Source organism: Corvus brachyrhynchos, unplaced genomic scaffold, assembly GCF_000691975.1.
Source record: "Corvus brachyrhynchos isolate BGI_N302 unplaced genomic scaffold, ASM69197v1 scaffold115, whole genome shotgun sequence".
In the NCBI taxonomy this organism is placed as follows: Eukaryota; Metazoa; Chordata; class Aves; order Passeriformes; family Corvidae; genus Corvus; species Corvus brachyrhynchos.
The window spans coordinates 22,131,563-22,153,681 of record NW_008239553.1 but is presented as its reverse complement, the minus strand read 5'-3'; the positions used below and the strand labels follow the sequence as shown (position 1 = coordinate 22,153,681).

The 22,119-nt window shown below is 36.5% G+C and overlaps 1 protein-coding gene across 2 annotated transcripts in view; it reads right to left on the bottom strand.

Annotated features, from left to right (window-relative positions):
• The window catches only part of MIPOL1 (mirror-image polydactyly 1), a 163,533-nt gene that overhangs the window by 76,744 nt on the left and 64,670 nt on the right, over positions 1-22,119 (bottom strand). For both annotated transcript variants that reach the window (XM_017742236.1, XM_008639590.2), the window contains one exon: positions 19,386-19,493. In XM_017742236.1, the coding sequence (XP_017597725.1) occupies positions 19,386-19,493 (108 nt within the window). The remainder of the gene's footprint in view (positions 1-19,385; positions 19,494-22,119) is intronic.

Below are 22,119 nucleotides of genomic sequence, written 5' to 3'. Positions count from 1 at the left end.
CTGTTTGGACATTTAAAGACTCAGGAGGGTGGCTTGTTTTGTTTTGAAACTCTTCTTGTTTTTTTCAGTGTTAAATTTTAAATCTCTTTTTGTTAAAAATAAACGGGTGAAATGTTGGGGCCCTCCCCCCTGCCATGTGGTCCCGGAGAGGGGCCCTGAGGGGACAGACACAGGTTCTCCCTGCCCCTGCTCAGCCTCGTTCCCCATGGGTTGGTTTGTGTTCCCTGCGCGGGCAAGGACCCTCAGGTCCCGTGATTGCCTCAGTTCCTCGGCAGAGCTCCGGCCATGCGGCTGGAGAAATAAACATCTCTGAAACATCTATCAAGAATTGGTCCATATATATTTCTTTTCCACGGGCCTCGTTGTTTCATATGCGTGTTACAGTATCCGCACTGTAACACTGGCTTGTTTCCTTTAGTGATATGAAAGAATGCTACTCCTGTGAGGATTTCAGTGATGCAACTGTGCAGATACTCGGGCGAGGATTTACCTCACAAGCTCTTCTGTGTGCTCAGAGCAGATTCAGGTGAATATCCTCAAGATCTGCTTGTAGAATCACTGAAAAAAGGGAATGTTAACCCCCCTATTTTTTGAACTCCTTGCAGTCAGTTGAGAGTGCAGGAGGCAGCTTTGTCAGAGCAGGCACCCGTACTGCTGTTCCTGCCCCTTGGGAAAGCCATGGCAAGGTGGGTGCTCTGCTGTGTATTGCCAAAAAAGATTCTTCTAGTATAATTTCTCAGATTATTACAGGTTCCTGATCTGAAGGGGATTTGGCACATTCCCAGTTTGCCTTGTCAAGTCATTGTGTTAGACCAACCAGTATTAAATCAACTGTGCTCTAGTTAGGCTATGCACCTTGGGCTTCATACTGTTGATCCCCATATGCTGACTTTGAATCTATCTCTTAAACTCACAACTCTAAAAAGAAATCAGTCTAAGGGAGAAATCACCTGTGCTCCTGTATCAGCACTGTATTTTCTTTGCTTTTCTTTTGCCTTCTCCCCCCACTTTCAGGAAACAAAACCTGACCTATATTGAGTAATCCACAAAGAAAAACAAATGTAATTATGAAGCGGATATATTTTTATAAACAAGAATGTAACACATATAATCTGAAGTAGAGGGTGGAAGAAATACTGCATCAATTTAAAAAATACTAGAAAAAGCAAATGAGAGTTTCTTAAAAAGCCAAGAAATTTTGTAAAACATGAACAAATTTTAAAGGTAATAATAAATAAATTTGGAGCAGTAGTGTAAAATATGCTTCTCATCAGAGAATATATGAGAATTTAAGATATTCTCATCAGAATATCTTAAATACTGACTCACAAATGATTTTCAAATTTCTAAGCAAGCACTGAAATAACGTGATATCTCAGTTTGTCTTTATGTCATAAATTAACATTGCAGAAGGTTAATACACATCAAACACCAGGATTTTATAAAGCAAAACTCTACTCAGGAAAAAATTGTAAGACGACCTTCTTTTTTTTCAGGGATGGTGCAAAGGGAAGGCTATGCCTAGTTTTTTGCTTGTTTGTTTGCTTGTTTTGTTTTGTTTTATTGTTTGCTTTTAAATTGGAGTACTGGTACACTTATTTCCAAATACTGGAACAAAATATCACTTTGCAACAAAAAACCTGATTTTTGTTATTATTACTTACCACTAAAACCACCCACAAACCAACATTAAACTTATTTTATTCTTGCTAGAAAATAAAGTAGCAAAGATAAAAATTTAGCTTAATAGATTAGGAAAAAAATACAGGCACTATCTGATAGAGTAAAAAAATCTAGAAAAGTTCAAAATGTTTTCAGCTAGGCACAAAAATGCTGTTAATGATTAGCTGCATAACAAGAGATTTATCTCTGTCTTTTTTTCCTTTCTTTTGTGTGTGTGTGTTGCAAAGGCAACTCAGACACACTGCAGGTCTGTCTGTGCCATTCTTAGGCCACTTTCAGGCCGACTGAGAAAAGCTGGAAAGTAAACACAGGTGTTTTAAAACTGGAGCGCTGTCATGGACAACCACAAACACCCTTAACTCTGATGTGGCAACGCCTCTTTCCCGCCCTCTCTTTTTTAAAGCATTACCCAAAAAGAACATGTCAAATGTTTCACCTTTCACCACCTCAAAATAACTTGGAGCTTATAGCATTGTTTGGCAAGTCTCAAGCAAAGAGATCATTTTTTCATTCCTTTTCAGATGTAGCCAAGTACAAACCAGTCACATAAAATAAAGAACCATTCTATTTCTAATTATTTTATTTTCAGTGTCCACTGATTTACCTGCAAGCACTATGCTTCAAATTGAACACTTCCTTCCTCAAATGTAATTCACGCTCCTTGTTTTCATGATTCAGGTTCAACTAAAAAGACAGTGAGGGGATTTTGCAATAACGAAATGAGATTTAATCCAGTGGATAAGAGGATAAATAAAAAAAAACCTAACAACAACAAAAGAGTGCCAAAAATCCCCCAAACCAAAAGAATAAACCTTGGGTTTTTTGATTATTGTGCAAGAATATCTACAAAACTGAAAAAGTACTTTCTTGTAAATTAGCTGTTCCAGAAAAGAGCACGCCCTATTAACTGCCATGAAGTACTGACTAACTAGAGAAGTATGGAAAGCAAAAGCAGAACAAATTCACAGAAATTATGTAGCCCCTACTCACTTATGCAATTGGTGAGTGTGGGGAGAAAAAAGTAATATATTAACAGAAATGAAACAGATACTGACAATTACAACTTCGTTCTGAAAAACTGTTAAACTACACAGAGATGGTTACACCCGGACTGAAACTAACAACCCCAGCAACACTCCTTGCCCCAAAATGCAGAACTGGTTCATAACCTAAATATCAAAATCTAGATCCAGCAAAAAATCCTGAAATCTTATACTCAAAGCAGTGCAACCCTTACATCTATACCAACAGCGAATGTATTGCAAACATATAACATTGCTGAAAAGTTAACATATGCCAAAATCAGGTCTTACTTATTGTAAAGGATGATTTTTCTTGCCAGCCTCAGCCTTCAAAATCCAGAATGATTTTCTTTTTGACGTAGATGCTTACACACCCCAGTTTCAAAAACCAGACACCAGACTTACTGTGTGTTCTGTGCTCCAACTTAAACAAACACAAACGACTTCATAAGACAGACAGCGCTCACGCATACATTTATTTATGTTAGGACACAAGTGAGATTTTTCTTTTTTCCAGATTTTGTCCACTGTGGTAAAGAGATGGTGTTATTCATTAAAGGATCTGTCTGAACAGCTCGCTCATCCCCTGTTAACTTCAGCGGGCATTCAAAATAGTTCACAATATTATTAAACAGACCTCAAGGGGTGACTTGCAAAATTGAACTTTGTACTAAAAATCTGTTATCATTATTTCCTCTAAGCCACTTTATCTAATTTTTGACAAAAATTATGAACTACTTTGTGTACTTTTTAATTAAAAATCTAAGCAATAATACATTTAAAACTTCGCCAAGAGAATGCAACCATAGCAAATGTAAAGCATCAAACTTCTGCCAGCTGCCGGCATCACTCACAGTGCTGTGCATTACCCAGCAAATACTTAGAAGGAATCACACACACAAACACACTTATTAAACAACACTATTTTGTCTCATTTGTTGCTATTTCTGGCCTCTACATTAAGTGCACATGACAGGAAAATCATATACCACTGAGACTATTACACCTAATAGACAAATTAAACCAAACAATATTGTGTATAAATTACCTTGTTCATTGGCTTGCTTTAGAAATACCTTCCTGCTAAAACAGGAGGGATTTACGCTTGGCAAAGCAACAGAGTTTAATCTGATCCATTAAAAAAAAAAGGCACTAGTACAATAATGGAGAAAACCATTGAACATTCTGAGAGCAACAATTCAGAGACAGCTAAAAAAGGAGAAAAAAGTTTGTTGAAACAACTCCTTTTAAGTGCAAAAATTTCACCCCATACAAAGATGCAGCAATAATGGTGTTATTTACCTGCAGATCTGTGAAGTCTCAGAAGCATGTTTCAGGCTAACAAATTGAGTTGGGGGAACTTTATCAAACCACTAACTACCATTAAATACCAATGACAGATTTATCCCTCAGCACCATGGTGACCTCCTGGTCAAAAGCTAATTTCTCATGCCTCCAGCCTTTTGTATTCAAAGTTATTACTCAGTCACAAAACAAGCTGATATTTAAAGCAAGAAACTTGCATACCCTTTTTGAGACATGACAGTGTTTTCATCTGTGTCTACTTCACAAGAAGTTGTGTATACTTAGCTTTGGGCACTTATTTGATACAGCTCTGGAGAGCAACTTTTATTTCTTTTTTTGGTGTGTGTGTATTAAAAAAAGAATATAGTGCCCTAAGGTATATTACCATGTCCTGCAGCCGTAGGGAGGAGGAGAGAAGATCCAGCAGGCAGGAATTGTGCAGCAAGATTGATTTATTTAATTATTTTACAAACTCTTTTATAGACTTTTTTCTTCATAGTCTAATTGGACAAAGGATCAGCCCCCCCTTGGGGGTGATTGGCTAAAATCCTAAAACATCCATTGTCAAAATATTTTCTACTATACTATAAACAAGACTTCTCAAGGTTGCAGGTGTTTGGTTGTTTACATGCTCTGCTACCTCTTCTGTGAGAGAGAAAAAGTCTCTCACGGGCATAGAAAATAGCAAGAAAATCCTTGCTAGCAGCATTTTTGTATCCACATGTGTGTGTGTTTATTAAAGAACCAGGAGGAGATATACTGTAAAACTACAAAAATATACTAATAACTGTGACAAGTGAGTTTTACTTAATGAAACAAACTGGGAAGCTGATTTTGTGCTTTAAGAAATGGGGGAAAGAAATCCCACAAGAAACTGATAAAAACTGATTCCTGATCATCTGATTTTACTCAGAGGAATAACAGGTACTTACAGAAGTAGCTTTGTGCGTGAGGCTTACTGGATTAGGCCCCAGTTTGTGAAAATGTTGTTTCTGGACTCAGACCTGCTATTCTGTGTTTCAGGACGGAATGAAGCTTTCAGAATTTTAAGTTCTAAAAACAGGGGTCAGAAAGGAAACAATGTAAGAGCTTGAAATACCCTTGTTGCTGGTACATCAATTCTGCCTGGTAATTTTTCTCTAATTACCAAAGAAAAGAAATATGATGTCTGATGTCACTTTCTTCAAACATAAACACATCTTAGCAAGACTGTGAGTCTTTTTCTCCTAAAAAATAACCGAAAAAACAAAAATATGAGAAGCAGACATTCCTTTGTGAGGACAAAGTTAATAAAACATTTTATTTGGGAAGCAGACATGATACAACTGGAGTTTGAAGGTGAACTTAGCTCAGCTCTAATTTTTAAATTTGACAACACTTGTCAAAAGATGTTAAAATTGTTTTGTGGTCCAACAAGTCACTCAGCAAGAATAATTTTTAAGCAGCTTTTCTTTTTGTTTCAGTTAAAATTAAAATCCATGCTGTGTAATCCTTGGAGTCAATCTGTAATTAAGGGGATTTGAAGAGAGACCACGCACTGCATTAATGATAAAATTTAATATCTGTTTTAATACTCTAACATAAGAAAAAAACCCTAAGCAACATACAAAAAAGCAATCATCTCCCTATTTTGTGTGAATGCAGCATATATACACCATTACTATGTCTAGCAGTAACGCTGTATTTGATGTCAGCTTTTTGTTTGTAGACCAAATGTTTCAGGATTTAGCATCTACAGAGCTTAAAACATCATCTGCTTGAAAGCTGGCACCCAGATTTAATAGGCTAGATAAACAGATTTTATTTTATCTAGTTTGGAAAATGAGTGTTTTCGTTGTTACTGTTACATAGCAATTCCAAAGGGAAGGAGCTATCAACAGCATTTCCTAGGTTTCAGTCACTTTCTTCCCAGTCATTCAGCCACTCTGTCCTCCAACAGTTTCTGCTCAATTGTAAGAAATGGGAACAGATAACCAACTAAAACCAGTCAATTTTATGTTATATTCTTAAATGGTCAAAATTCTAAAAAAAAAAGAAAAAAAAAAAGAAACAGAAAAAGATGACGCTTGATATACTAAGTCTCTCCTCCAGACTACAGACTATATGCAAGGAAAAGGTTTGAAATCTTCAGGTCTTTGAAATGCATCTAAATGGCACCAAGTAGTGTATTCCAATAATTTACTCAGAGCACTACTGAAAAGTGGAGCAAACCGAGTTCCATTTTTAAACTAGAAACCTGTGCTAAATCGTTTCATCTTTTCAGAAGAGGGGGTGAAGGATTACAGATCCGAAGAACTCACTAAGAAGCACAGTTAAGGTAGAGATGATCTTAATGAGATTTTGTGGGGAAAGGTTTTGAAGGGATATGTTTATCTATTATCCTGAGAAAGGATAATAGATTTTTTTAATGTTTACATCAAGGATTTCTTCCTGTTAAAATGTCTCCTGGCCTAAGCTCTTGTGAAAGAACTAGCAAAACATCAAGACACTCTTACCAGATCTCGTATCATGTAAGACAGCTAGTTTACGAAAACAAATTTTAATTGAATTTCCTCTGATCTCTGTCTATTTCTTAATAGTCTAAATGTGTGTATAAATAGCCTAAGGCTTTAGAGATTTGGGACATAGTCCCACTAAGTACATGCGGAACTCACCAGCTTCAAGGTCTAAGCAAGAAAGGGTTAATTTTTTCTCAAAATTTAGATGCTATAACAGTAACTATTACTGTCAGCAGGACTACACTCCAGCAGTCACTGCAACGTGTGCATGTGCACAGAATCTGGCCTATATACAGATATATACAAGATCAGCTTCAGAGTCTGGAAACCTGGTCCAAAAGATGCTTCTAATGTAAAAAAAATCGTTGAAACGGTATTGATTCTTTAAAAACAAAACCTCTCAATTTTCAAAATGTGTGGTCAAAGTATTTGTAAAGAATAAACTCTATGCACTAGTCGTATCATGACCGCCGGCTTAATAACTCCTCCAGCATAGCAGGTATTTCTTTAATAAACAAATTAGCATTGAAATAATCATCTTGACTGTGATCCACAAGGAAATGGAGAATTTGTGAAACTGTATGGGATCTAAATATGTCTAGTAAAACTGAAAGATGATGTGTGTTCTTCAGTGGAGAATCAATTCTGGAGATGGAAAATCCAGTACCAATCAACACAGTTGAGAAAATGAAGCCCCTGAAGATTTCTTTCCATATTGAATCGAACTAAAAATGACATTTGGATTTTGTGTTTAATTTTAAATTGCAAATTTGGGTGCTCAGTAGCTTAATACAATCACCAATACACATTAATACCATGTTCAAGCAAAGTGATATACACTTACTTACTATTACACAATTGCATTTGTTACTTCAGATTCCTACCTGAAGTTTAAAGACAGCTCTTTTCTCATTTTACCCCTCTATTCCTTTTTCTTTGTAAGATATATTCACCTTATCATTAAGAGAGGCTGAACTTTGGAAGTAACAACAAAGATGACTGAATTTTGGAGGCATAAAAAATTGATGTTTTAATTGCAAATACATTCTGCAGGAGAAATCAGACTTTGAGCTTTTTCAGTGAACACTTCCTTTTTTCTGCAAGGGTAATGAACAGTTTTGATTCAGCTACACGACAGAGCTAGTCATGCAATGTTTTTAAATATTAAGATAAACCTAATATATGTTGAGTTGAAATCCCAATACAATGATATACTTCTGCTGATACCTTATATATTATAAGACTTCAAATAGTAAAAAACATGTCAAATCATATGTCCAGTTTTATCTGTGCTTGTGTTAATCCTGAAGAGGTAGTACATCAGGCTGCCTGCACAAGGCTTTTTAAGGTTAAGGTCTGGAAACTCAGAATTAGCAAACTTTCAAATTTACTACTTGATCCCTAACATACAGCTCACTCAGCTAAAGCTGACTCCTAGAGAAAAGCCCAACTCCAGATACCACTCCATCATCTCATGAGGAAGGCTGTGGAGATCTACTGGAAGACAGATGAGCAAGAAGCCCACTTTCATAGAAAGAAAAAAAAGTTCAAAATAAATTCTTTACATTCTTTACATTCTTTCATTTTTTTAATGACCAGCATATTGCTTGGGTAGAACTGCACACCTACTGCACAGGAGGAGTACATCTTTTCCTCTTGGCAACCTGAATGTGTGAACAGCAAAGTTCACTTTTCCATTACACCTCTGTGTGGCCACACGCATGGAAGTCAAACCAGTTTTTTCCTCTTATTTATGGGGAAAAGGGATTTTCAAAAGCCTCTTAGTGATCTAGGAACACAAGTGCACTAACATCGAAAATGTGCCTCTGCACTAGACCAAATAAATACATGGGAATTAAACAGGATAGGCAAAATGATTCCCAGTTCCTCTGAGTAAGTGATGGCTAAGCACCAAGCTGCACTTTTCAGACATGGACTCTTTTGACTTCATCTCACTCTAAAACCTAAAGTTGCTCACCTGGGATCAGGAGGGATATCCAGATTGCAGTAAAAATACAAATAAGAGCAAACATGTAGGACCTTGAAGCTTCTGAATTGAGGCCAGTCTGCACCTTTAAAACCACACCAAGACCTAATGCTTCAGTGTCTTCCTTCAGCATCTGCCCCCCTTCTACTCTGAAGCACACATCATTTGATTTCTTGTATACAAAATGCTAGGAAAGGGTTCTCCAGTTCTGAACATGTATTTGGATACACTTAAACATACAAAGGCCAAATATTCCTTTTTAGTAAATACCTAAAATTCTGAAATGTTTATATTGATCCTTTATCCTACCCTTGGTTTCCTGTACCCAAGAGCTAAAGTAGATTCTATCAATTCTGAGAGGTGTTTCAGATAAGGAGGTCATGGATGGGTCAGAGCAAGACCTTTGGTATTTAATGACCCTGTAGCTTGTCTTTCGCAGAAAAGCTTAGGTTACTACCTTTTATATGTTTTATTGAAGGACAAATAACTCGCATGTCATCATGCATCCAGGCTCAAGATTTTGTTTACAGTTGCTGTTCAAACAAAAGAGGATAATTTTCATGTGCAGCATAAAAAATGAAGAGTGCATGGTATGACACTGAAAGAAATATTGAAAATTAACATTTACCACACTTCTTTCTGCATGCATGGATAACAGAACTCATACGGACAAAGAAACAAGATTTACAAAATAAAATATAATACATAACCATGATACTCCTCCTCTTCATTCAAGAAATTTGCTATGTCATCTTCAGCATAATTTAATACATTTAATATAATTTAATACCTTCAAGGATGAAAAATACTTAACTTTGCTAAATATTTTTCGTATTTTCTTAGTTTTATTAGGGTACACTGCTGATAGATATTTTGAGAACTGTGCCAGTGCAGATTAGGCATAATGTTAATAAAAAGTGATGCAAAGACCACCTTTAAATGTTGCAGAAAGCAGTTACTATTTTATGTACAAAGGAAGTTCAGATTTAGAATCTCTGAATTTAGTTTGGAAATGTGTTTTATAGTATCAGAAAGTAGCAAATGAAGGAAGGAATCCTAGTTTTCTTATAGTAAATCCAATCCAGTAGGCTTCATGATTGCTTTAGAATTAGATGAACATATGGCCTTAATTCCTGATCCATGTAATCCTAAAATGAAAGTCCATACTAGCAGGAAAGTAAAATAATTTTTTTTATAACTGTTTGAAGTGCAGCAATATGACACCTCCTCAGAACTTATAAAGGTTCATAGTAGTACTAGTATTGACATGCTATTGGGCAGAAGGAAGGAAAATGAATCCAGGACTGGAGTGACAAATTATACCATTGGAGATGGCAACAAAGCTTACAACTACAGTTAAGAGTTTCTGATTTTATAAGAACTCACCTTTCCCTATGATCAAAGAATCATAATAGAATTGTAAAGGTTGGAAAAGATACCTATGATCAAGTCCAACAATTAACTCAGCACTGCTAAGGCCACCACTAAATCATGACACTAAGTACCACACCTCAAATTTTTTGAACACATGTAAGCAGCTGTCCTAACATGACTGTGGTTTCTACAGTAGATTTTGCTTATGTATCAGACTCTGTGACTCTAATTTACAAGATACTGATGAAATTCAGTGTATTTTAGAACACACCATTTTTTTATCACAGGTTTAAGGCACGGCTGTCATCTTTACGGAGATAAGGAGTAAAAGAGCAGGTAGCAGACAGCTTTATAATTGGCAGCAGGATGCCTGCATAGTTTGCTTCATCTTCTACAACTTCAGAACATCTCTTTATTTCAGAATACATATTTCTAGAATGCATATATCTGAGATCTGAAACCCAGGCCCATAAACTGTTCCAGTTCTGAGGTCTTTTATGAGTGTTTAGACAAAAATACCGCAGAACACTGAAATGTAGCACCCTTCAAACTGTAAAGACCAAGTGGCAGTGTAACTCAGCAAGGAAAAAACTTCTAGAAAGACAAATGTATCAATCATATAAAATGGGATCTATTCTGCTACTAGGCAAAACAGGTGTGTGAAAGTGCGAAGTATTTCTAAAATGCTAAGTTATTACGCACAATTACAGAACGGTTAAATAAAAAACACGGATGAGAGGTTCTTGTTGACAAGGTCATAGAAACCTATTACCATGAAAGAGATGATTCTTCGCATACCAGAAGTGATGAAGTGAAAGCAGTCTAAATGACTGTGAGAATGATAGTCCAGATTTAGAGTCACCTGAAACCAAAATATTGCATTCCAAGAACCTGCTGCATTAATCAGAAATAATACTTCTGCTAATCAGAAGTAGTACCACTGACTGACCTCATGGGAAGACAACTTCCACCTATGAAACAGAAGCAAAAAATAAAAGACTCAGCCAAAAGGTTTGAATGACTGCATCATCACCCATGAAAAAGAGGGTTGTATATGGTATATACAAACAGCTGATGTTTGAGATTGTCAGGAGTAATCTGGTGCCAAGAGAGATTTGAAGGCTGTCAAATAAAAAGTAACAGACCTGCATGGAATTTTTAGTCGAACGGATGAAAGCCGGCATCAAACACCAAGTGTGAATGAGTAATGAATTCCTTAATGCTTAGAACTGAATCAAAGTTCAATAAACATACCTGCTTTGGTTAAGAGATGATCAGCATCTATTAACAGGAGAGAAGGAAGACTTGTACTCCTCGGGCAAGGTGAACAAACCCTTTGAGCGAAGACATTGCTTGTTCATTTTACCAAGACACATTCAGTGCTATTCTTGGGCAGCTGTTTACAGCAATATGAAGCATGCTAAAGAGATACAGAACTCTAGACAAGCATAATTAATTATACAAATTCAACTCTTCTCAAGATGGACAAATATTGTTCACTCTTATATCACTTTCTTTTGAAACGATTCCGAAAGACTTGAGATCACAGTAGGGAAGAAACACCAATGTTTGGTCTTCTTTCATTTGAACAGAGTCCAAGAAATCCTGAGTAGCTGCTGTGCAGAGAACACTGTACACATAGGGCTGACATGCCAGACGGTGCGGTCAGTGAAAGGAGAGCCTTAAAGGTACAGGAAGGTGGCGTGGCCAGTGCAACCAAGACGAGAACTTGGGTATGTTTATTTGTTTCCTTCTATTTGAAAACAACCCAAGGCTTGAATGCATTCAGAATCCTGGCCTGCAGCAAAGACTTAGTGAATCAAGAGCTGTACAAACGTCCCTGCCACCTATCCATACAACCACTTAATATCATCAGAAGCTGATCAGTGGAAATCATACAAATACTAATGTTACCAAACATAACTTCTCTTCAGCTCCCAGGTAGACATTTCATATAAACCAGGTTTATCGAATTCTGGAAACCTGTGTTTCTGGGCAACTTCACTCCCAGTGAAGGGCAAATGTCTCATAATTTTTTTCTCACGTTTTCCATCAGGGGAAAATATTGTATTATTTGCTTATGGCACATTTAAGTAATTATTCTAACTTTCAGCTTCCTACACAAGGTATTTTTGATCAATGAATACAAATGTCTATCTGTGCTAAAACATTAACTACCAGATGGGAGGAGACTAAGAATGTTGCTGCACTTGTGAACAACTTTCTGTCAAAACCTACATAACTATATAAAGCCTACCAGCTAGGCTGGATGGCTACAAAAACCAGTTAATAAAACTGGTCACTGATAGTGATACTAGTAGATCAAAAGCCTGATTCATGGTCAAATACATACACTAAATTAGTCACTTCCTGCCTAAAAGGAATACACATAAACAAACTGTTACACTCCTAAACATATGACAGCAAAGGAGAAACCCTTCGAGGGATGGATCCCTTAAGGATCTCCAGCCCTGAACTGACCAGAGCACCAGGTTATGAAATTTGGCTCAAAAGACAATTGGGTCCAAGGAAACTTCAAGTGACCACTTTAAAGACCACTCAACAAGTGCTCACATTTTTTCCACTGGGCTTGAAGGGGAATGTTGGTCACTGTAGGATTACATGAGTTATTTTCTCCCTCTCCGGAAATAGTTAACTCGGCGGGCTGTCAGTCTGTAGCAACAGCTTTTGGAGACACTGTAACTTAAAGAGAAAGGAACACAGAAAATTATTATCAAAGTGGAACATGGACAGAATTACTTCTGCAGGAGTTTCTGTGGCCTCATTTATGGCATGATGCACCAGCTCACACTGATATCCTCTGAGGCGTATGGCACTATTTAATAACACCAAGCCATAAAGTGATTAATCATTCTTCTAACATGGATAAGAGCTGAACAGACTTGTGTCTAACCTCAGTGACACACTTTAAGACCTTGTGATTAAGTGTTTCTGGGTGCAGCAAAAGCAAAGGCTCTGTTCAATGCAATTAAGAGTGCAATTGTGTCTACCCTGTCTGATAAACTGTCTATGAAGCAGCAAAGGAAGAAAAATGTTTGTGCATTCTTACTCATGTCCAGATTTTCAGCAGCATGCTCCAAGTTTTACTAGTCTTTCATTTTCACCTCCACCATGCAATTAAAAGCAATTTAAGCATTAAAACTTCAGCAAACCTCCACTCCAAAAATTAGCAGTGATCTCAAGTGCTTTATAACAAGTTTTATTGACAGGGTAGCAAATTTCTCTCATATTCCCCAGGCACTTAAATGAGAGCACATCCTGTGTTAGGGTAGGTACTGGAGAGAGAAAGGAATTCATTATGGCTTTCTATAACCTGAACTGAACAACTCTTCTGAAAGCTGAGTAAGAGAAGTCCTTCTTAGGAGAAGAAACTGAACTACTGAAACAGCTCTTGCACAAGTTAGAAATTGCAGCGTACTTTGACAAATCCTGTAGTATTTTACCCTCATGTAAGTTATTGGAAGAATAGCATGAAGAACCTTTCAGGATTAGCTGTAACGACATATTATTTGCTGGAGATAACCTTCAAGAAGCCTGTTAACTATTCCCATTGGTCGGGAAATGTTCCTTTAGTTCCAGAAAAACAGATACAGATCATAAGTAAATGCAAGGGCACAGGGTATCTCCTCTCACTGAGAGATAGATCTGCAATCTACTTCACCCCTTCTATTTCCAATATGAAGCTGGCATTCTATCTTCAAACATACTTATAAAATCATTTGCAAATGTGACAGCAGTCCTGTTTTCTAGACAGCAGCACATGACACTCAGGAAGAAAAGCATGATTGCTTTTGGGTTAACTCCGCAGAGTAAGCTCTTGAGCTGAGCTTACACAGGTTGAGATTTTCTTAGATACGGAGGGAACAGTGAACACTGGCCAGAGGAATTCATAACAAAATGTGAGAGAAAAGGGTGGATTGTCCAACATATGAATATTGCTGAGGTGCTTCATTGAAGAAAAAAACCAACCACTCAAAATAAAAAGCATCCTGTACTGAACAGTAACACCATACAGACAAATGGATCAATAACAAGTATTAAACTCTTTGCAGTGTCTAGTTACTTTGTAGCTAGAAGCTGAAGAAAGGTGTAACACCCATCTCACTAGCAGACAACACAGCTATTCATCTGTTAGCTACAATGCACAGGCAAACCAGCAGCTGTTTTCCATCAGTCACACCGCACTGCAGCAACTACAGCACAACAGTCGCAGTAGCTGAAGGTGCCAGAGTGGTGCTCTGGATGTGGCTGAGCCTCGACACGTTCCAAACTCACATTCCAGCTGTCCAATGAATTAACCTGATCTCTGCTGTCCCATGTAAAATTATTATGAAGGAATGAAATTAATAACGATTAAAATGTAGAAGTTATATGCTGAACTGGAATTTGAATAGAAGAGATGAGATTGGAATCTCTTGTTTTTTCCATCACTACTTCAGACAAGTTTCCCTGGATTACAGAGCATTTCAAAAGCATGTGTCTCTGTTGAAATCAGAGGCTTTATAGCCATAAATCAGCTCTAAACTTATTAAACTTATGAAAATTCAGCTCTGAAGCACCAAACCTAAAGCCAGTTAGAATTATTTAGTTTTTGCAAATAAAGGCCACATCATCTGAAAGAAGGGCTTTTTTCCCATAGTTAATATTGTATGCCTCAATATCATGAATACTCTGCCTTTTCAACAGTAGTAAACATTTTATACTTCATGTTAAAGCTTTTGAAATTTTTTTTAAGCTCTTATAACATGAGAATCTCTTGTGATTCTGCCCTTCATGGACGAAAGGTTGACTAGTCAGTTGAATTTGGTTTTGTGGTTGGTGTTGTCAAGTAGGTATGGATAAATGGTTTCTACTCTAAGAATCTGGGAAATTCTGGGAATCAAAACAGAACTTAATACAATTTATGAAAGGCATCAGGGAATACTTAAATTAAGTACTCTAGAGTGGCTTCTTCACAGGCATCATCACTGGAACAACTACCCAACTGCTATGTATTGTGGATTTCCTACCCTTGACCTGATTCTTACATATCAGCAGAAAGCAGATGACATCAGGCACAGCTGCTTTATGACACTACTGTAGACAAACTTTTGACAGCTCCTTCAGGTCACTTTCTTGGGTGTACCTCTAAATTTATTATATTCTTAATAAAACTATGGAAGCATGTAGGATAAATTCTACAAAAAAACACAACTAAAAAGAAAGGCAGACATTACAAAAAAAAAGCCAATCATAACAAAATATGTAACATCTCAACAGCTCTGAAGGAGATTAATAACCCTTACCAGTTCTAATGACATCATAATTGGATGGAGTAATCTCATTTAGTCAGTAAAGGGCACCTGATTTGTATATCACCATGAAATAGTCCTCTCCTTTTCAAGAGTTTGCCTTGAAAGTAAAATTAGTATGTCTCTCTGATCTTTAAAGTAGATTATTAGCTGCTTTGAGAAGAATATACTACTATACTACTATAATTAAAAATTACAAAATAGATAAGGCCTGTGGAAAAAAAAAATCACCTCTCTTTATTTCATTCAAATCCAGTTAAACATTTCCCAAAAAATTTCACAATAAGTTATTTCTTTCCCAATAATTTCCTATTCTTCTTCATCTCAGTAAAGAAGACATGCACACTGGAAAAAAAATTTTTTTTTTTTTTCAGAAAATATGTATTACTGAAAACTTTGAATTTCAAAATTACACACTGCAAAGCTAACAACAGTACAATGAATGACTATTCGAAAAATAATGAAAAAGTAGCAATTCTTCAACTTTTTTACGTTTAATTGAATCAGTTGTTTCTGTGCATTTTGGGAATACATTTATCAGAATCAGTAGAGACCAAATGTTAATTATGAAGGCCAAGCACAAATGAATAATCTTACATATAGACCCTGACACATTAGAACTGCAAAGCACTCTGCAGATCTTATTTTATGAAAATGTACTGAGAGCGCAAATGTATAGGCCCTTAGGAAGCAATTATCCCTAAAAGATTTAGCTATAATTCAATGTGAAATATAATAAGAGATTTAAAAAAATGGTTTCACAAAGAAGAGGATTATTTTACTTTAACTATGGAAATAGGGGCCCACATGATTCTCTGAATGACCTCTGTGCAGTTGTGGGCATTGACTGGAGGGAAGATTTGAAGTTGGCCTTTTCATTCAATTAATACAATCCCCTATGACTAATAAAAATATTATAAAAATTAGGAGTGCCAGTTTGGCATTGTGGGGCTGAATGGCCCACAGTGCTGTAAGGAATTTTCTATGCAATAAATACATGAAATATGGAAATTTAAAATCACATGCTACTAATATGTACACAGAGATTAGTTAAGAAGAGCTATCTTACCAAGATGTGCAGATGTTATATGGCACAGTAAGATGAAATAGCACATTATAATGTGCATGGCATGCCTCCTTTGTCATATATTTTATTTGTCACATTATCCTCAGGTGTGACATGGAATCTAAAAGTGTAAAAACAAAAATCTGCAAAAGAGTGTTTACATCATCCTTGTGATTTCCAGACCCTGACTCTAGACAAATTACTGCCACCACACCTCTTCCACAGTTATAATGTGTCTCCCCACTGCTTTGCCTCACTCCTGGCTATGGATTTCTACTGCCTCAAAGAAGGGTGGCAATAGCCTCGTGAGCTGATATATCAAAAAATAAATCTGAAAGCTCTGCAGCTTATTTTACCTAATAGACCCTAACATCAGTGGAATGAAATAGGTTTTTTGTGGATTGGTCTTACACTTTTTTCCTTCCAAGCAACTCACTACTGTGACATGATTTTAAAAAGTAAAAAAAGAAACAATAGCCATTGGGTTTTGTTCTTAAGTGTATTTCAGGGTTCCATAGAGGTAATGATCTCATCTTTTATCACAAACTTTTACGCCATCATTAATCTATCTGATCCTGATTACTGTATTTTTATCCAGTTAAGATTGCAAATATCCCTGCACTACAACTGATGTTTACACTTCTGTTACTCCCTTAAGAAAATCTAAAGCAGATCAAATTCCTCATCATCAGAATACATCTTTTGCCAAACTGAACCAACAGACTGCCTCAACGTTAATTACGTGTAAGAGAATAGGGAAAATTACAGATTTTTTTTAAAAAACTTTCTTGATACAAACTGTCCTGGACAGACTCAGAAGAAATACCCGGATTCCTTCAGCTGGACAGGTTAATAACACATAGCACAGTTCCTAGCTTGCATGTAGAGGTGGTTAAAATAAATGTAGTTCCTTGGATCACAGTGAAAATAAAAGTTGAGTTGATATTTACCCTGTACCACAGAGACAAATGATGTGTCCTATTTCCCTGAAAATGGTCAAATGTCCAGAAGGCTCTCTGCAGTGGAGAAGGGACAATATGGGATGCCTGGGTCTGTACATGCACTCTGAGTGTAGCCTTGCAAGAGCTACTGAGCGCATGCAAGAGGCAGGAGGTGCCAGCTAAGAACAGGAGGGTGTCACAGGGGAGGTGCGTGACCCATGGAGGGCTCTGGCTGGGTATTTCTTCCTCTGGGAGCTCTGCTGCTGACAGCAGCAGGAGCATCCCAGCCATCTGCAGCCAGCGCCAGAGCACTGACCAAACCCACTCCTATGTGAGTCACTGACACGACCTTCATCCTGACCAGACATCAGTTTTCCAGGCTGCACTTACACTAAAAGGGGGTGACAAGCTTTTCATTTACATGAGGTCAGGATGCGTACCCATGTGCTGTATATAAAAGCTAACTACTATCGGCAATATTTCACTGGGGCATTTTAAAGTTTTCAAGGTCAAGAATACAACTTGGCCTTTTAAAAAATATTCCAGAGGACCTTTCCTCACTGTAGGCAACAGTAATATGAACTGAGACAAACTCTACGGAGCTACAATATTAAAAAAGGTTCAACTTTACCAAAAATTGAAAAGTGGTCTTTTTTTTCCTCCCCAGACTCTCATCTCTAAGAGACTATGATCAATTAACCTTTAACTCTGAAAAATAAAAAAATTCCTGTGACAGTAAGAAATGAAATTCTTTAAAGATTAGGTGTTGGGAGAGCAATATTAGGCTTAGAATGAAATCCTAGTAACACTCTGAACTATCAAATCACTTCTTGCTCTGAAAATATAGTTATTCTGTAAGCATTATGTCAGACAATAGTAAATGCAAAAAGTGTTGCTTAAATAAAACTTTTTTTTTCTAGCAGAAAGGCTCTGTGCATAATATTTTCAATGAAACAGAAAAAACAAGTCAGCATGCAATTAACGAAAAACAATACTACGTTCAAAAAGTAGCATGCCTGGCAAGCACTGACTTTTAGCGCTACCAGATTCAAAACAATGCTGTTATTGCAGTCAGAAACAGCCCTGAATGTTTATGATCTCTATTTCCAGTCATCTGCTTTCAGTATTTCACACCTGATTTTGTAATATTCACCACAGATTTTGATGGCAATTATAAACCCATGGAACATACAGCATTTGTGTGGCATACAGCCTCTCTCCACTTATTATTGTTATATTTATTGTTTTTCTTACTGAGAAATGTCAAACTACACAAGGATTTACTTTTACTCCTATACTTTGCTTTGGTCAAGTTGTTGTGTGAATAATGATGTTTCCCAAATAAAAAGAAAAAATAGAAAAAGAAGGCAGAGGAAAAGCTATCTATAAATGAGATGCCTTTGGATCTTACTGTCTAAATCAAACAGTTTTAAAATGACAACACAGTATAAACAGAGTAACTTCTGTATTTGTATTGTCTCTTCACTACTGATAAAAGAGATTTTTAGGAATATAGTGGTTGAAGAGGTGTGCACACCGCTTGCACATCTTACCTGGCACAGTCTCTTATCCTGGCTAACGGTGAGATTGCTGGGTATGTAGCTATCAATTCCACTGACATTACAATTTCCCTTTCTCAAAGCAGCAATAACCTGTCACTTTACACTGGCCTTTCTCTGACCCTCTCCCGCCTCTCTGCTCATTTTTATTCTTATTGACAAGACTTATTATTCCTCCTCCCAATTCCAAGTAGCTACCCTTTTGCAAATAGTAGTATCAACTATGTGGTCACTAGTAGTATCGGTCAACAATGTTATTAATATAGCACACACTGCTGGGAGCAGATCAAACAGCCATGCTTTAAAATATTAGTTTTGCAAAGGTACCACGAGGCAAACAGTTGCAGTTTTCTTCACCTTATACAATCTAATATTGCAAGGACAGATCTCAAGAATTTAGTGTTAATTACCAGCCCAATAATTTGGAGGATATGTTATTTTTTTTCTTGTTGCTTTCATACGCAAAATAAAATAAAACCATAACAGAAGGGTGCTGTATCTGTGTTTAAAGAAGCAGTTGTTGGCAAACACCATAGCTCACTTCTGCCGAAATGTACACAACTGATATATGCAGCCCAGAAAGCTGGCACCAGGGGCTTACAACCTTAATTTGCCTGCAAGAAGAAATGGAGATTTACCTTCAGAGCACGTTCTTGATTGTTTTCAGCAGTCATATGTCTCGTGTTGTTTGCTGAAGTCTGGTTCTGCTCTTTCAGATGATGAAGCTCCTGCTCCAGCCGTTTGCACTGCAACGAGGAAAGAATCCCATTAAGTAGAGGAGTGTGGGCATATTTTTTTTCAACAAGCCAAACGACTTAACGTAAATAACCCCATCATCATTTCTGCAGTAGTGAAAGCATCAGACAAAAGCAAGTTACAATCCCAGACAGTACTAGAGCTACGTTTTTTAAATGTGTCTAATTACTCAGTTTCTTCCTGGTCCAATGTAAGCCAAAAAAGCTAAGTATCAGATAAGATATTTATCAGAATGTTGGGTTGAATTTCTGCTCCTAGTTATGCCAATATATGGCTAGGTTTTGGCTTTTATGTATTAAGAAAGTAGATATAAAGGAAAGAATGCATGCTTTTTGAAATGCAAGCAAATGAAAGACCCTCCTCCCAAATCAACGATCCAGCCTTTTACAGGAAAATATACATGAATTTTTATACTTGTATTTTTCACACTAAGAGGTTACTCTAATTCTCCAACACACACAACATATTGAAAGAAGTTTTAAGATTGTTTTCTTTAAATACTTAATGACAAGAAATGAAAAAATTAGCACTTGCTACTGTGTGCATCTATTCATGTATACTTACCGCTGTCTGCTGAGCATTTATTTTAATGATTAAAAATCTGCAAGTTGTGAGCCAAATTATATTTTGCTCTTTTTAATGTTAACTATAAAAGGTCTTGCCCAGTTCATTGGTTTGAAAGAGCAATTAGTTTTTAGCAGACACTTCATGAAAAAAACTGTTTTACAAAAAAAAGCAAAACAAAACAGATGAAGTACCAAGAAGACATAGGGGAACAACTGTTACACCTAGGGAAAAGCAGAGTACCAGGAGAAGCATTTTACAACAATGCATTACAAGCAAGTAGTTTGGATATGACCACCAAAACCAAAACCCAAAGCTAACAGACTGTGGAAACAAAAGACAATTAATTGATAAAAAATATTTTAATACATACTTTCTGAAAACCCTAGCAAAAAAGGAGTAAGAATTCTGATATAATGCCCATGTAGGCATTGCTGTCTCAAATGGAGGATCTGACAATGTCAGTCTCTTGTGTTATCTTAGCAACTGTGGACAACACAGAACTGAGCTTCCCATCGTGTACATACAACCTATTCCTGAGCAATTCAGTATATGGGACAATGAAGCCTGGCTCATGTTAACTCTAAGAACAGAAAAACTGTGAAACAGAAAGCTGCAGAACTGAAAAAATTATAACTGAGGTCTTAGTAAAATAAGGAATGCTAAAGGATATTGAGACAGAAATTTTAAGGACATAACAATATGTACAGTTCTTAAATACAAAATAAGACCTTACCAAGGTACTGCTCATCAGGTATCCAGTACAGTATATAAACCAGAATGATCCATTCCTCTATTTGAATACATTTTAAATATTTGTAGGAGCCCAACACTACTATTAAAAATTCCATTCACATATCTGTTGTTATATTTCATTACCTATATTAGAAATCTGAGCTTATTTCTAACAGGATTACCTATTTTAAAAGCAGTGAATTTTTCTGGCCTAGAGATTCTCTCGGTGTGTGTTGTAAACTTCCTTAATGTACAGTTTCATTTTTATTTCAAGAAAAAAGGACATTTTCCCATAGATAGGGAAATACAGAAAAAATATTAAGATACATTTGATTGTAAGTATTTTCACATACTTGAGATATTTAATGTCTCTGTTTATATCACATACACACACACACACACAAAATCACAAATCACAGAATCCCAGCTGTAATTCTTCTTCCATGTCCAGTATGAAAATTATGTGTTTGCACACACGAAGGCGCTAATAAAACTACTGAAGAACTAAATACAGGTTAGGGTTTCTTTTTTCCTCTAGCAACATTTTTTCCTTAGTTTACGTGATCTAAACACAATTTAAAAAAAAACAATCTACCACTTCAGGCACTATACATTACATCATGTATGATCACCAGGACTTTTCTGCTTTGCCAACATTCTTTATCAAAACAGTGTTTTGGAATCGCAATTTGACAACAGCACAAGTTTTGTAAATATTATTAAAAAGAATAAAATCTCAATTTACCTTTAAAACTTGAATTTATAATCATGCTATTCTCTTGATTCCAAAAGGTATGTGAAAATATGCTAAGAGCCAAATCTAGCTACAGGACTTTATGAAAAAAGATCTCGGTGTACAGAGCAGATTGTACAACTAAGGCTATGGCTGTAATCTTAATTCTGCATTCCTCTTCACTCCTGTGAAGGCAGGACACTGAAATAAACAGCAGCAGTGGGACTCCAGGATCTTGCAGAACACAGAACAAGTAAAGTACAGTGAAGATGCAACACAAGTAACATACAATGGGTGAACCTCCCTATCAAGTCAACCTTGACATGATTACATTTACATCACACTTGGAAACAGTTCATGCAGTTCATGATTTCTCTTTCATTTCATTTCTACTAAGAGTGTTGATATCTGAAAAAAACCAGGGCATATTTAACTAGTATACTGCTTGAATTCAATTTGAGGCATCACTGAAAGAAATGGTGATCTAATTTGACCTTTGCACCTAAGTGTTTTATTATGTTGGAAACATTGCATTAACAGAAGATATTCTCATTTATTCTTGGATGTCCAGGAAGTAAAATCTT